We start from the raw sequence: 17,672 nt of genomic DNA on the forward strand, positions 1-17,672 counted from the left end.
CATTTTAATAGTATTAGCTTGCTTAACTTTTACAACAATCCTATGATGTTGGTACTACAGATAAAGAAACAGACATGATAAAAAAGTTGCTCAGGGTGGCACAGCTAATTTGCGTAGAGGCAGGATTTGAACCTAAACAACAGTAAGTCACTATGTGTTCTACTGCGAAATAAAACTGAATGGGGGAGAAAAGATTGTTGGGCAGGGAGAGAACTTTGTTTTTTTAACAACACATACATTAACAACAGGCAAACTAAACATAGAAATCGTTTGTAATTCTATAACTTCAATACATACATCAAAAGCTGTGATGTTAAGCTTAGCTGTTTTAAAGATAATTATTTCAAAACACTGGTTCTTTACAATCACAGAGATACATGATTGTTCAAAAATTCTTTAAAACCTAAAACAGTTCATATCTCAAAACGCTATTTCTACAGATTGGGATAGTTGTTTCCAACTCTGTACAGAGGCATTAGCTATTGGTCATTATTTGAAAATGAAAGTTTTATCTTGCTACAATGCCTAGAAATTCCAGATATATACCACAGATCATTAAATATAAGTGCATTACTCTAGAGACGTGGAGAATACTGAAATCGTATTTTGATAACTTTTAATGATTCTTCACCTAAAAATTATCTGATTTTTGTGTGTGTTCAAAAACACTACTTGTCGTGACAAACAGTAAAATAGTTTCACTTTCTGATATTCATTATTGATTTTTGGCTCAAACTTCCTGCTTTTCACTCACACACACATGAATAGGAAAACAAGAAAAAGTTACTGTCTCAGCCTATAACATCAAAACTTGTGAGGACAGTGGATAACATATCTAATTTAATATGAGAATATCTTCTTAATAGTTAATTTATATCCTTGCATTATTTTTACCAACCAAATGAAATCACTGATTGTAAAACAGTAAGTTTAGTAACTTGTTCAGAAAATTATCAATATTTTAGCAGCCTCTTTAATCGAGTCCCATAGCTTTTGACTTTTATTACTAAGCTATGTGAAAGCAACAGAACTTCTCAACATTAATAAGTATTCAACACATTCAGAGTTAAAATAAAAACTAAGTCAGCCTTTAATTTAAAATGCTAGAAGCAATTTATTACTAAGAAAAAAAAATCCAAGCATCATAAAAATAGGCATAATTGTGTGGTAAATAATAAAAGAAGCATTTCTTTCAGAAATGAACAATCCAGATTTAAATCCCAAATGAAGAATACATTCTGATTGAGTTCAGATCAGCTTAGAAATAAATTTTTTTTTCAAAGTTCAAATATAAGATCACAAATTAAGTTTGCTGGGAATACTAAAATGTAGAAAAGAGATTATAAATAAAGAACGAGGGCCAGCCCCGTGGCTTAGCGGTTAAGTGCGCTCGCTCTGCTGCCGGCGGCCCGGGTTCAGATCCCGGGAGCGCACCGAGGAACTGCTTCTTTGGCCATGCTCAGGCCGTGTCCCACATACAGCAACTAGAAGGATGTGCAGCTATGACATACAACTATCTACTGGGGCTTTGGGGGAAAAAAATAAATAAATAAAAAAATTAATAAAATAAAATAAAATAAAAAGAACGAGTCACTTTTGAAGTATTTTTATTTCTTCTTATATTAAATGATTAAAAAATTAATAACTAATTTATTTTAAACACTACTGTAGAATTTCCTTACTTCCATAGTACCTTCATTATAACAAGACAATGAAAAAATAACAAGATGATACTTATGATTTTTATCTATTAGAGATTGAGACATGAACTATATAATTAATACTTAATTCTGTAGATCAGGAAGCCTGGGTTAGGAATGTCATTGCTGGAAATACATTTTTACTAAAGTTTGGCTATTTAGATAATTCATTAATTCTCTTAATTAGATTTTCATTTAGAAACTATTTAAAGTCTCAAAAAGACTTTTGTTTCTAGATATGTTTTATACTGTTAGGGAGACCCATTTTAAAATAACAAGATTTAAATAAACTTTAGTAAAGTATGCTGGAAAACCCAAGATCCAATGATTCGTCTATGTTTGGTAACATTTTTATGACTCGAGTACATGTTTCTATTTAAGGAATAAATCAGGTTCCATAAAAGAGATTGTATTCCACCAAACGTTCTTAGATTTATAGCCTAAATTTAAACCTGGTATAATAGCTGCCAAAATTTCTATAATCTACTTTCACTTCAGCAAGTAGATTATCTCCTTGCTTTCTAAAACTTGCCTACTTCATTGATGAAATGGTGGTTAGAAAAAATAAAAAGTAGATGAAATATTCACCAATAAAAGATTATGCTAACAAGCACCTCTGATTAAAAAATATATATATACAAATTAGTAAATACACACACACATACTCCATTTGTAACCAATGAAAACAATAAGATTTGGGGAATATTTAGGGAATAATGATTTTTAAGTATGCCTATTCTTCATATGGGAAGCGGAAACTACACTAGAGATGTGAACACTCTAAATTTTGGATTATAAATTCTCACTTAACTTCTGTTTTTAGAATAAACTGACACACCTTGATTGGTAAAGGCATTATTTTCTTTTATACTTCCTTCTTTTCCCACTATCAAATTTGACTGTGATGATAACTGTATCTTTCTCTCTCTTGGTTTTAATAAAGAGCAACTTAAAATACAAGTCCAGGATAAAAAGAAATACTTCATAACATATATATCTATTATAAAAAGAACATTTAAGCATGATTATATTTAGAGATATCGGAATTAAACATGGTGGGTTGAACTTACCCTTGCCAGAGAAGCTCATCATTCGCGAGGTCCTGCCAAACACATGAAGCCAAGCAGAGGTCAGTTGCATTCAGGTAGGACAAGATGGTAAAGCTTAGCTCGGGGGGCAACATTTCCAAATTAATGAATCCTTCCTGTTCTTTAGATTTCCTTGCCTTCAAAAGATGATATATATCAATGCCTCCGGGAACCTGTTTACGATGACTGGTGTTAGGAATGACGCTGGCAGCCATCCTCCTGCTCTGCTCTCTGCTGAGGTAGCCTTGCTCACTATAGCCTTCCTGCTGTAGCTGCTGGTTTCTGGCCACTCTCCACAGCCCCTGACCCATCTGCAAGCCTGGGAGGAAGCCAGAACGTAGTAAGAAGGTTACATTCAAAAAGGAACTCACTTTTCTCTGTGGTACAATGACTGTGACATGAAGCATTCATTTATCAGAATTAACATTCCTCATTAAGGCATATTAAAAGGAGTAGTGTATTACAAAGAATACTTGGAACATGGTAAGTACAAAACTTGGACAGAAAGGTTTCAGAAATATTGGGTTTTATCATCACCTTATTCCAGTTTGCTAATGACTTTTAAAGTCCACAGGTGACATAATCTTTTTTCACATGGTAAGATTTAAAAGTTACTGATGTCCTAAAGATTCTTACAAATTATAATTCTGTGGACTTATGGGCCAGTATTAAATACAGCTCTGATCAGAGCACAGAACTTTAGTTAAAAGGCCTCTAGACCCTGCTTTCTATCACAACTCAGGCTAAACTAAGCTAGCTCCTTTAACCAAACTCCCAGATGCATAACAGCTGTGAAACAGGCTTTTCGTTTAATTCTTGCCAGTCTACACTTAAGTTGTAGACTGTAATAAAATGTAACATAGGCCCTGAAGTCTAATTCAGAAACCTTATAAATTAGACACCTAGAACTCCATGATAAATAGCTCAGTAATGACTATTTGGTTTTGTTGTTGCTTTAAATAAAAACCATAATTTAGACTAATTTTCCAGTTCTCCTCCATACAGCCCTGTGGATTCTGCAGAGGTACCTGGGAAAAGGCAGGAGAGTGTACTCCAGTCTCTTCCTCCTCCATCTGACCTCCAACCAGAGCAGCTCTACATTATCTGTTACAAATATTGGACTTCCTCGTATACAAATATTTAGAAAACTACTGACCTAGACTTCCTATTTGATCTTGGCTTTAAAATAACTTTTCCTGGGCAAATAAATTCATTGAGAAAAATGAAATCAGGAAGAGCTTTTAACTAACACAAATAATTACTTTCATGATCTCTTTTCCAAATAAAATAGTCTTGTTTTATAAACCCAGGTTGACTACTATTATGTGTGTGTATTTCAAAAATTGGGGGAAAAACTGATTTTTGTATAAAATCATTAAATTTCATAGCATGATGTAACCTTAAAATATGGTTTTGTTTTAATTAGCTGTTTACAATAAGGACTAGCAAAAAACAAAAAACAAACCCACTGGTGACCAGAAATTTTGAAAATTATTAGGAATAATTTGAAAACCGAGTAGAATTTCAAAGAGTGTCAAAGATACTATTTTTTTAAATATTTAAAAAGGCATGATCCACACGTACATTTACTGAGTTATTGGCTATTATTTGAATAATGGGTACTATAAGAGGTCACTTATTGATCAAAACAGAAAAAACAGTCCCTGATAATTTTTCACTCTTCTTCCTTACCGTGAACTGCTTGGAAACTCAGCAGCTTAAGCTATAAAGGGATGGGGGGTACAAAGAGAAGGACTAAATCAATGATTTTTAAATGTGGGGAAATTTGTTTTTGCAAAGAAACCACAAAGATAACCTTTCCTCCCTATATCACATACCATAATAATGGTAGCAGTTCCTAAATTAGTGTTAGTTAAGCTACAATAATTAAATTCTTATTTTTAATATAGACTATTAAGAGAAAAGACAACCCATAGACTGAGAGAAAATCTTTGCAAAATACTCATCTGATGAAGGACTGGTATCCAAAATATACAAAGAACTCTTAAAACTGAAGAATAAGAAAATAAATAACCCACTTTAAATTCTCAAAAAACCTCAAAGATGCCTCACCAAAAAAGATATGCAGATAGCAAATAAGCATATGAAAAGATGCTCAATATCACATGTTATTAGGTAATCACAAATCAAAACAACAATGAGATAATATTACACACCTATTAAAATGATTGAAATCCAAAACACTGACAACACCAAATGCTGACAAGGATATAGGAACGCAAAATGATAGTCACTTTAGAAGACAGTTTAGCAATTTCTTACAAAACTAAACATGCTTTTACCATATGATCCAGCATTCGTGCTCCTTGGTATTTACCCAAATAAGCTGAAAACTTATGTCCACACAAAAACCTGCCCATGAATGTTTATAGCAGCTTTAGTCATAATTACCAAAACTTGTAAGTAACCAAGATGGCCATCAGCAGGTGAATGGATAAAGTGTGCTACATCCATACAATTCAATATTTAGCGCAAAAAGAAATGAGCTATCAAGCCCTGAAAAGACCTGGAGGAAACTTAAATGCATACTACTAAGTGAAAGAAGCCAATCTGAAAATGCTACATAATATATGATTCCAATTATATGACATTCTGCAAAGGTAAAACTACAGAGAGAATAAAAATGATTAACAGAAAAAATACATAATATCAACAAAAATTTGTAAGGAGTTTTAAGTTTGCTTACTGTTTAAATATGCCATGTCATATTACAAGATAAGTACAATTTAATTTTGACACAAATTTAACATTTTAAGACTCAGAATCATAAAGAAAGGTATTTTATTTTCACCATGGCAATTTCTCTGAAAATATCACACTGTTTGCTAAACTCATCTAGTATACCTGTTGTCATTTTAGATAATTACATTTATTCCTGTCTTTTGTTTTTGCATCACTAAAGGTAAATAATTAAACATGGAAACTATGATGTTTGAAGTCTCAAGATTTAAGGCATTTAATATCAATTTCTGTGTATTCTCCCTACAGCATCTTTCTAGTGGCATAGTTACCAAGCTATTGTTACTCTCAGGGATGTTGCTAGGGAACACAGAATCAGGGTGATTTCCCCAGGCTCTGGGCTTTAATGGGGATACTTAAATTAAGCATTGGATAATCTGATTCAGAAACCATCCGGCAGGTAGAAAGAGGTAAAGCCAGCCACTGGTTCTTGGAAACAAAACAAAACAAAACTTGATAAGGAGGGTGGAGGTTTGAGACCCACGTACACATGATTCAGACAAAGAAAACTGCAATTTTCATTCTCCTACCCCTAAATAGTACTGCAAATTGCCCTTTTGGAACATCCTTCTCGCTTTAAAGCAGTTCTTGATACTGGGCAAGAACACAGTACGATAAACTACTTGAGGAAGATAATATCATAATATAATAATATTATATATCATATATTAATATCATATAATAATAATATGATAAGTTTACCCTTTGGAGAACGGAAAGGGGTCCATAGTGTTCCATCCCCACTCACAATCTTCCTTAGGGTAACAGGGATGTGGAATGTGGGTGGAATTGTCAGAAAAGTGATAAAACTCTCAATAGGACATGATAGCCATTGCAGAAATTGTGAAGCAAGTCATGGAGGGAGCATAGTGTTGTAGACTCTGAAGTCCAACAGACTTGAGTTTAAATTCTGACTCCACTCGTTATTACTTACAGGACCTTGGGGAATTTACTTGACTATTCTAAGCTTTAGTTTCTTCATATGTAATGTGATAATTTGCATATTATATAATAATAATACCTATAGATCAAAAGCTTGTTGTATTAAATGAGATAATGCATACCAAGTTCATTCCACAACTAATAATCAACAAAATGTTAGGTATTACTTTGTTTTGACAAAATCATATTGTCATAAAATGAAAATGATGAGCACTTTGGTAATAACGATACTTCAATCCTCCTGATGTTCTGCCTGACAAATAAATTCATTTGTTCACGTTGATGTGTGCACAACTTTGTAGGGCTTGTACACACAATTCTTCATCTCTTTTAGTTTTTTGATACTTCAGCCATGGTTATTTTTTTCCTCATAGACGCACTTCTTTTATATCGTTGGCCAAACCAAAATAAAACACCCCAAACCTAAAAACAAAAAGTCTACATTACGTTCCAGAAAAAAATTTCAAAGCTCAGCATGCCTTACGACAGTGCCAATAGTAATGGCATGTAATTGGTCCTTGTGTTATCATTAGTAATCTATCAACATCTGGCTCTAAAAGAGATACAAAATATGATACAGTTTCTTGCTGGGTTCTTGCATGATTTCAAATTCTTGAAAACAGGAGTTTGGCCTGAATCAATCAAAACTTGATTTCAAAGTACAAAAGCTTCAGATTTGTCAGGGCCGGCCCCATGGCGTAGCAGTTAAGTACGCGTGCTCCGCTGCTGGCAGCCCGGGTTCGGATCCCAGGCATGCACTGATGCACTGCTTGTGAAGCCATGCTGTGGCGGCATCCCATAGAAAGCGGAGGAAGATAGGCACAGATGTTAGCCCGGGGCCAATCTTCCATCAGGAAAAAAAGGAGGATTGGCATGGATGTTAGCTCAGGACTGATCTTCCTCGCAAAAAAAAAAAAAAAAAACTTCAGATTTGTCTTAAGGTTTTAATAAAATCTTGGTATAAAGATTTTCAACATTGAAACATAGCATTACAATACATATAGTACTTTGTCGTTTGTGCCAATCATTCAGTCAAAAAAATTAAGCTGCACTGTGGAATCACTGAATATGCAGAGTTTCAAATTGAAAAAAATTAAAGACAGAAGTTTTTGTATTTGAAATAGTTTTGGTATAAATATAACTTTCGTGATGAAACCATTGCTGATAATTTATTTGTTCACTCACAACAGGTTGAGGAAAATAGATATTTATTTCTTGGAAATAATATTTACTCTTCTAAAAGCATAATTAGTATATTTCATGTACAAATAAAAGAAATACAATTAATCTTGTAATTCATGGCAGTTATGTTCTATAAAGTCACTGCAAACACTGAATTAGCGAATACTGAACCACTGCTCCTAGGAGAAACCCAGGCCAAGATCCTTGAGCCTCTGGCCACAACATTTTTGCCTTCTGATCAATACATAATCTTGTTTTATGTGTGTTTCTATTTAAAGACCCCTTATTTAATATACATTGTTGATTCATTAACATCAGACTCATCAGTCCTGATGGAAGCTTACCTAACACAGGTATTTTCTCTGTAAAGCCCCATCACAGCCTTCTTGCACTCAGGAACACTAGACAGCACTTCAGCACTAAGCTTGGGGCCATTTTAAACAAAGAAATCAGCAACACAGAAGTACAAAAATGTGAAAAATGTGGCACTAAATAGACCATGAAAAGGACACTTGTTTATAATATGAGAGCTAAAACAAGAAGGCAGAGCACTGCCTTGTTCAACCTGAGCTGGGAATGTGTGCCTCACAGACAATAGTTTTCACAGCTCTGCACATGTCTGAGAATGACAGGGAAAGTGCCATGAGTATTGATTTGGGGGATAAAATAAATAAATTTTAGTGAGTAGGTGAATTCACAAATACAAAATCTACAAATAATAAGGATCGAATGTAAATGAATATTATTCAAGGTGTCCCAAGCCTTTTCTTCCAAATTTGAATTTATTTTGTTTAAAGTTTCTTTACCATGTTCAGAGGATTTATAAAATCCTTTCTAAGGAGCTTCAAAATGAAACCAAAGATATTTTCTCTTGGTCTCCAAAAGTAGAAACAGTACTTCATTATTTATCATCTGACAGAAATAAACAAAAATTGCATAATTACTTGGGTTAAGAGGAGAAATTACACTAAGAAAAAATTCTCTAGAAGATTTCAAAGTTGACATTCTTCCTTTTAGAGGAGAAAAAAAATTATGGGGAGAAAAATCAAGGCAAGTAGGAGACTATATTTTCTTATTTTTCAGAATGGTAATAAAATTGATACTTATAAACAAAGATTTAGATACTATTTAGTAAGTTTAAATTTATACTTTACAGAGAATGATTAACAAAAAATAAAATAAATCTTAGAACTCCTTTTTAAATTGGATGAAGTATCAAATGAAGCAATGGCCAAACAGCCAAATGAATATTGTTCAAGAATTTCTGTTTTCCCGGAATTATTCAAATATGGCTATCAATTTAATTAATTTCGATCATTTTAGTGTAGCAGTCAAATAATGCTCCCTGTGTCTCAGAGCTACTACATACTGTATTTGTTTAAGGGCCAGATATTCATGTTCAATTCTGCACTACCTGAAACGCATTTATGTAGATGAGTACATGTACATGCAAATATCTCATGTGGACAGGAGACTCATAAGCCTGGCACTAACGGCTACTGAACGGAGCAGCTTTGAACACTCAGCGGTACTGTGGATAAATATGTCACATCGGCTGAGAGTGAGACAGCTATTTTATTAATTTAATCTCATGTATAAGAATTTCATATTTTGGTGTTTATTATCATATCTTACATTTCAAAGTTAACTTTCTGTTCCTAAAGTCCTACGCTGCCATGGCACTGTAGCCGGGATGACATAAACAGAAATTAACATAACTTTAGGAAGATTTCAGCACTTTTCAAAAATAAAGTCTTTGAAAAATATCTACCAAGAAGAGTGCATTAAGCTTCTTGCTTAACTAAAGGTCCATGTATGGAGCAAATAGCTACTATCACCTCTAAATGATCTGCTGTACCCTACCTGACAAAATTTTAGACATGTTACATCTATGGTTATTATGCACATATGGTGTTTTTCCCTCCAAAAAAGCTCTTTTGGTATTACATAGCTTAATTTTAGCCAGCCCTGGTGCTCTAGTGATTAAGATTCGGGGCTCTCACCGCCAAGGCCCAGGGTTCATTTCCCAGTCAGGGAATCACACCACCGTCTGTCGGTTGTCATACTGTGGCAGTTGTGTGTTGCCATGATGCTGAAAGCTATGCCACTGTATTTCAAATACCTGCAGGGTCACCCATGGTGGACAGGTTTCAGCAGAGCTTCCAGACTAAGACAGATAGGAAGAAGGCCCTGGCCACCCACTTCCGAAAAAATTGGCCATGAAAACCCTATGAATAGCAGTGGAACATTGTCTGATATAGTGCTAGAAGGTGAGAGGATGGTGCAAAAAGACCAGGCAGGGTTCCAATCTGCTGTACAAAGGGTCACTAGGAGTCAGAATCGAATCAACGGTATTAACAACAAACTTAATTTTAATCTTCTAAACTCTAAAATTATTTCAACTCATGCTAAAATGGTTTTAGGAATAGTTTTTAAGCCAGGACCAGAATAAATGTAATGGTAGGAAACCATCTCATTAACATGATTTGTGACTTATAAGATATCAATTGGACAGTAGACAGAAGAAAGAATGTTCTAACTCACTTTTGAAAAAAATCTTTTATGGTCAAATCTTGGCTTCTTGTTAAAGATATAAGATTGAGCACATACATTTTTCACCTTTCCCTCCTATTAAAATGAGAGAAAAGGAATAAAAAAGGTAGAAACTAAACCTAAAAGAGAAGGAAAATAAGATGTTGAGTGGACATGAGATTTCAACAGATTTCTGTAACATTAAAGTAGGAGGAGTGGTTACTAACGAAGCCATGAAGAGGAAGGAGGAGGAAAGTCTGGAATGGTTCAGGAAGAGAAGCAAAAGCTTGTCTACCTTGCAGAACCCTTAAGAGGCTTTTGGAGATTCAAAATACTGTATATGTATGAGAATAATTCAGAATAAAATAAGGAAAAAAAATCAGGGGATTAACGTCTCTGGGTCACTGTTTCCTTACTTACACAACAATGAAAAAAATAATCCCCCTTTACAATTTTTGTCAGAATTAAATGAAATAATATGTGTATAGGGAATAACAGACCACAACCTACCCCCCCAACACACACATCACATGTCTAGAATGCTTAGGCATCTACTCCAACCCCTTTCCCTTATTCAGGTAATGAAGAAGCATTTTCCCTACAGAAATTGAATGACCCTAGAGAAAAGACTCCCCTCCTTTCTTAACATTTACAAGTGGCCCCACATAATGGCTATCAAGCCAATCATCCCAAAGCAAGGGCCACCAGCCCTAACAATGAATACACCTACAAATCAACTCTTTAGGGGCTGGCCCCATGGCGTAGCAGTTAAATGCATGTGCTCCCGCTGCTGGCGGCCTGGGTTTGGATCCCGGGCGCGCACTGACGCACTGCTTGTCAGGCCATGCTGTGGCGGCGTCCCATATAAAGTGGAGGAAGATGGGCACGGATGTTAGCCCAGGGCCAGTCTTCCTCAGCAAAAAGAGGAGGATTAGCATGGATGTTAGCTCAGGGCTGATCTTCCTCACCCAAAAAAAAAAAAAAAAATCAAATCTTTATTGTCTCAAAGATCCAATGTTCAATCATCAAAGTGTGGCTGAAACACCCACAATTACTTGGTTTATTTTTTCCTGATTTCATCCAGTGACTCTTCAGTAAAAGTTAACAAGTTAATTTTTATCTTACTCTAATAGACATAATTATAAAATCATATACTCTACATATTACATATTTTGAGCTTGCCTGGAGTAGGAACGCACTGAAGCTCTGCTACACATGAATATGGTAAAAAGGTACATCTTTCTCCCAACTTTGGCCTTTCCAGTCCACTTGGGACCCCCTTAAGGGCTACCAAGAAACTCCTAAGGCAGTGTTTCTTAAACGTGGATTATGAATGTCCAGTGAGCTATAAGAAAATCAAAACAAAACAAAAGCAATGGGAAAATGTCAAAAGGTACATTAGAAGCTAATTTGAAGGAACTCCTATTGGGCAAACCTGAGACAATTTGGGCATCAAAATAAAAATAAGGATAGTAATAGATTATAATCTATCACATAAAAAAGGAGTCCACCAGCCTACACTGATGATCAATAAATATATAAATAAAGAAGAAAGGAAAGCTCTTCCTTAAAGTAAAACGCTAATAAAGACAGAGAGGAATAATGAAGTTAGAAAAATCATCATTTTTATAAGCATTATAGAAAAAATAATTCTGACAAGAATTATCAATGGATGCTGAATCTGGAGTTTGATAAAGAATGGAATATTTACAGAGTCTCAAAGTATCTCCCCACATATTACTCACTAATTACAGAAAGAAAATAAGAAATCAGACAGTATTTAACCAAATGATCAAAATTAACATTTACCAATAAGAGACAAATGGACAGCACGTGCCTCTGGACGTGTACCCTAAGAAGGACACAATGTCAATTATACAGTATTCCAGCCAAAAATGTATAACCTGAAAACAAATCATGAAGAATATCAGAGAAATCCTAATGGGGTCTGTAAAATGATAGCATTTTTTCCTTCAAAAATGCCAATGCTGTGAAGCCAAAGAAAGGCTGAGGAACAGTTCCAGATTAAAGGAGACTAAAAAACATGCCATCTAAATGCAATATGTGGATGGGATCTTGTATTTGAAAAAAAAAATTGCTATAAAGGACATTATTGGAATAATAAAAAAATCTAGACATATGGGCTGAAGATTGGATAAAAATATTCTATCTGTTAAATTTCCTGAATTTGATAACTGTACAGTGGCTATTTAGGATATATTCTTGTTTTTAGGAAACACACTGAAGTGTTAAGCATAATGTATGCAACCTAGTCTCAAATGGTTCAGAAAAATAGTAACATCTATCTTTACATAAAATGATTAAGCAATGTTGCAAAATTTTTTAAATTGGTGAATATGGGTAAAGGGTATACGCTAGTTATTTTTACTAGTCTTACAATGTTTCTGTAAACATAAATCTCCTGGTTGTGGAATCCAGGCATGTGAGTTTGAAAAAAGTCCGAGTTTGAACTACACTCAGTTTAAGAATTACTGCTCTTGGGGCCAGCCCCGTGGCTTAGCAGTTAAGCGTGCGCGCTCCGCAACTGGCAGCCTGGGGTTCGGATCCCAGGCGCGCACCGACGCACCGCTTCTCCCGCCATGCTGCGGCCTCGTCCCACATACAGCAACTAGAAGGATGTGCAGCTATGACATACAACTATCTACTGGGGCTTTGGGGAGAAAAAAGGAGGAGGATTGGCAATACATGTTAGCTCAGAGCCGGTCTTCCTCAGCAAAAAGAGGAGGATTAGCATGGATGTTAGCTCAGGGCTGATCTTCCTCACAAAAAAAAAAAAAAAAAAAAAAGAATTACTGCCCTTGGGCTTAGTGTAATATAGACTGAACACCATTAGTAAGGAGATAAGTGCTCAGCACTATGGTTTAAGAGTAGTAGGAGGCCCTGGCAAGGAAAACATCAAAATAGTCAGTCAGAATTATTTTTGCCATTTTTGATAGAAATTTTTATTTTAAAGGGCAGAGAAATTTTTTTAAAGAAAGTAGGAACAAAACACCCCTTTAACTTTTTTGTGTGTGTGCAGATTCAAGGCTTGGAATTTCTGGCTGTGTTCCCTCCTTTTGTACATAATATTATGTATATAATATTCATGTATATGATATTAAATAACAAATATTAAACATATAAATTGTTTTTGTACTATAAACCACCATTTATTTAATGCTTACTCTGTGCCAAGCATTCTGTTAAAGTTTTTTATATTAACTCATTTTAATCCTCACAACAACCCTAATAGTTAGATATTATTATTCTAATTTCATGGCTGAGGAACTAGTGATCCAGAGAGGTTAAGCCACTTTGCCTGAGATCTCAGAGACGTAAATAGTAAATTTAGGATTCAAACTCAGGTCTAAGTCCAAAGCTTTTATTCTTTTCTTTTGGTGAGGAAGATTGGCTCTGAGCTAACATCTGTGCCAATCTTCCTCTATTTTTGTATGTGGGATGGCTGCCACAGCATGGCTTGATGAGTAGTGTGTAGGTCAACGCCTGGGATCCGAACCTGAAAACCCTGGGTCGCTGAAGCGGAGCACGTGAACCTAACCACTAGGCCACCAGGCCACCCCCAAAGCTTTTATTCTTAACCACCAAATCTTATGCCCAGAACTGTTAGCGCCCACAGATGGCGAAGGCAATCTACCATCTGTTTCTTCATCACTGGCTCTCATCTCTTTTACCCTCGTCACTGCGTATTATCTCCATCGTTGTTCCCAGCCGCAGCTTCTTTTTCAGGCTACTGTTCTTGTGGAAAGCACATAGGCTTTGATGTGAAAAAAGATCTAGTTCAGACTCTAACACAGAATCTGATTAGACTATAACCTGTGGTCCTCATTTTCCTCATCAGAAAAATAATGGATCATTCTTATCGCATGGGACTGAGAGGGGATAACATTTAGAGAACCTAGCCCAGAGTAAGTAATTTACAGTAAGATGTAGTTTTGTAGTCAGCCCTCAACCCCCTTTAAATGATAACTCTTATTTTGGTTCTTCCATTTCAGCATACACTTGATTATTTTGGATTTAATTACCTGAGTAGTTATAATCTTGATTCTAAATTTCATTAATTTAGGGCCTGTGAGATTTGGAGAGATGTCCTTTACCTTTCCTAGGAAAAAAATAATAACCACTAGTAAATATATTAAGTAAGAAGAAGCTAACTTTGCTTAGATTGATACACTATATATAAAAAGAGAGTTTGGCAAATAAGATCAAGTATTTAGCCATCAGTCAGCAATAACAGAGATACCATTTTGGCAGTTAAAATCATCTTTAATCACTATCAATATGTTTCTAGAAATGAAAACTTCAAGACTTCATGGGAAGATTCAAAATGTCAAAAGTCCTTTTGGCAGTATCACAAAATAATTCTGCCAATTAATAAGAAGAAATTTCTACTATACATCTTTATAACACCTTCACATCCCCAGTAATTTGAATTATAAAGTGCTTTGGGGATAGCATGTTAACTTCTTAGATCTCTGAAATCAATGTTACAATTGTTGAGATGGGTATTTTTAAACATATTTCTTGATTATAGAATATTAATATTTACTCAAACATATGGTCATTAAAACAATAATAATAATTTTGGAATTCACCTATCATATTGTGCTTTTATTCAATTTTATTATAAATTTATTAAAAGAAATAAAAATTAAAATATTATACACACACACACATACAAGCAGTCCTTGCTTTGTATAGTACTGTGCTAATTACTGTTAATAGTTACTGTAGGACTGTGAAAGCAAGGGAACAGTTCTAACATGAATGAATTTCAGTTAACATGGTATCATGCAAAGTGAGAACTCCCGCTAAGTACTAAGACGAGGAACTGATTCCACACCACAGGCTACATGGATAAACCCAGTACCAAACACAGTACCTTAGACCTATAAACTACTCAGCAAACATTTTTTCAGTGAATGAATGGATGAATGGCAAACTGATAAAAAACTGACATGAACCTTGACCTAAACTTCACATCTTTTAAAAATTAACTCAAAATGGATCATAAACTTAAATGTAAAGCACAAAATTATAAAGCTTTTAAAAAATACATAGAAGGAAATATTAGGGATCTAGGACTAGGCAAAGAGTTCTCAGACTTGACATCAAAAAGCATGATCCATAAAAGTAAAGACTGACAGGGCCGGCCCCGTGGCTAAGCGGTTAAGTGCGCGTGCTCCGCTGCTGGCGGCCTGGTTCGGATCCCGGGCGCGCACCAACATACCGCTTGTCCGGCCATGCTGAGGTTGCGTCCCACGTACAGCAACTGGAAGGATGTGCAACTATGACATACACCTATCCACTGGGGCTTTGGGGGGAAAAAAAAAAGGTAAAGACTGATAAAGTGGACCTCATCAAAATTAAAAACTTTTGCTCTTTGAAAGCTCATGTGAAGAAGATAAAAACTTAAGCTACAGACTGAGAGAAAATATTTGCAAATCATTTATCTAACAAAGGACTAGTATCTAGAATATATAAACAACTCTCAAAACTCAACAGTAAAACAATCAAACAATTCAATTAAAAACGGGCAAAGGATGGGGCCGGCCGGTGGTGTAGCAGTTAAGTGCCCGAGGTCCGCTTCGGTGGCCTGGGGTTCGCAGGTTCGGATCCCGGGTGCGCACCTGATGCACGGCTTCTCAAGCCATGCTGTGGTGGCGTCCCATATAAAGTAGAGGAAGATGGGCACGAATGTTAGCCCAGGGCCAGTCTTCCTCAGCAAACAAGAGGAGGATTGGCATTGGATGTTAGCTCAGTGCTAATCTTCCCCACCAAAAAAAAAAAAATGAGCAAAATACAAGAACAGATATTTTGCCAAAGAAGACATACAAATGGCACGTAAGCACTTAAGATACTCATCATTACCCAGGAGGGAGGTGGGTGTCCTTATAAAAGGGCAGCACGAGGGATCCCTATAGTCTTTGAACTGTTTGTTCCATATCTTAACTGTGGTGCTGGATATGTGAACTTGCACAGAATTTCATACACCCATATACACGTGAATAAAAATAAAACTGGGGAAATCTGAATAAGACAGATAGAATGTATTAATGTCAATATTGTCATTGTGATAGTATATTACAGTTTTGCAAAATGTTACCATCCACGGAAACTAGCAAAGCGTACAAGATATCTTTCTGCATATTTCTTGCAACTGCATGTGTCTCTACAATTATATCAAAAAAAAAAAAAAGAGAATTGTACATGGGTGAATTTTATGGTAGGTAAATGATACCTTAATAAACTGCTTTAAAAAAAGAATTAGAGGGAAACTCGAATGAATGAATGAAGGTGACCAAAGACACAGCAAGTCTAGTGTAACCTGACAAATGTAACTTAGATTTCAGGAGATCCAACTATTAAAAATCTACGACCTATGAATCATCTCTAACTTCATGGAATTTACTATACTATAGACCAAAAGAAGACAGGATCAAGGAATACAAATCCTTAAAGATACAAATCCTATAATGATGTTTTGACTATTTACATAGGATGAATCAATAATTGGGTAAAGATATAAATGCAAAAGGATTGATATTTGTGTGCCTCTGACTTGGTCTAACAAAATAAAGAGAAAATTGGTATAATTACTCATTAAAAATCAAAGTACATAAACTAATGTGAATTAATTTGGATTGCCTCAAATAATACAATTGTATTTTTAATATATGTAAACAGTGATTTTATTTATTAAAAATATTTTAAAAATCAAAGTTTTATTTTAAATCTCCTAAATTCTTATATAACCTTGTTTCTATTAAAATAACAACAGCAATATTAATAATAATACTTTTTTTTTGGTGAGGTAGATTGGCCCTGAGCTAACATCTGTTGCCAATCTTCCTCTTTTTGCTTGAGGAAGAGCGGCTCTGAGCTAACATCTGTGCCAATCCTCCTCTTTTTGCTTGAGGAAGAGTGGCCCTGAGCTAACACCTGTGACAGTCCTCCTCTATTTTGTTTGTGGGTTGCCACCACAGCATGGCTGATGAGTGGCGTAGATCCGCGCCCCGGATCAGAACCTGTGAACCTCAGGCCACAGAAGTGGAGCATGCCGAACTCAACCACTACACCACTAGGCCGGCCCCTTAATAATAATATTTTTATTACACACTGAATAATTATTTGGAAGAACCTTTCTAAAAAAAAACCTAAGTGTTTAGAGCTTTTTGGTTTTTAAAATTAATGTCTAGTTTTATTACGCTAGGATTAGAGAAGGTGGGCTATATGAAGTCTGCTTGAGACAAATGTGTAGGTTTTCTTGACACTGCTACTCTGGAGGGTAAATTTAAAGTTGGAGCTCCAATTATGCCATAGGCTGTGTGAGCTTAGATATTTCCAGCAAGGTTTCTGAGCTTCTGTTTCCCGTAAAACGCGGGAAACCACTCCTATCTATTTTACAGGAGTGCTATGAACCTTAACTGAGATAACATATACAAAAGCA

The 17,672-nt window shown here is 35.3% G+C and overlaps 1 protein-coding gene across 3 annotated transcripts in view; it reads right to left on the reverse strand.

Moving 5' to 3' along the window:
- FBXO8 (F-box protein 8) overlaps positions 1-17,672 on the reverse strand; it is a 48,481-nt gene that overhangs the window by 23,240 nt on the left and 7,569 nt on the right. For 2 of the 3 annotated variants that reach the window (XM_058550373.1, XM_058550374.1), the window contains exon 2: positions 2,771-3,107. In XM_058550373.1, the coding sequence (XP_058406356.1) occupies positions 2,771-3,099 (329 nt within the window). In that variant the 5' untranslated portion in view covers positions 3,100-3,107. Of the gene's footprint in view, positions 1-2,770; positions 3,108-14,247; positions 14,325-17,672 lie in introns of all 3 variants that reach the window. The other variant, XM_058550375.1, reaches the window with a different exon arrangement.

The sequence above is a fragment of the Diceros bicornis genome, chromosome 11, assembly GCF_020826845.1.
Source record: "Diceros bicornis minor isolate mBicDic1 chromosome 11, mDicBic1.mat.cur, whole genome shotgun sequence".
NCBI classification, from domain to species: Eukaryota; Metazoa; Chordata; class Mammalia; order Perissodactyla; family Rhinocerotidae; genus Diceros; species Diceros bicornis.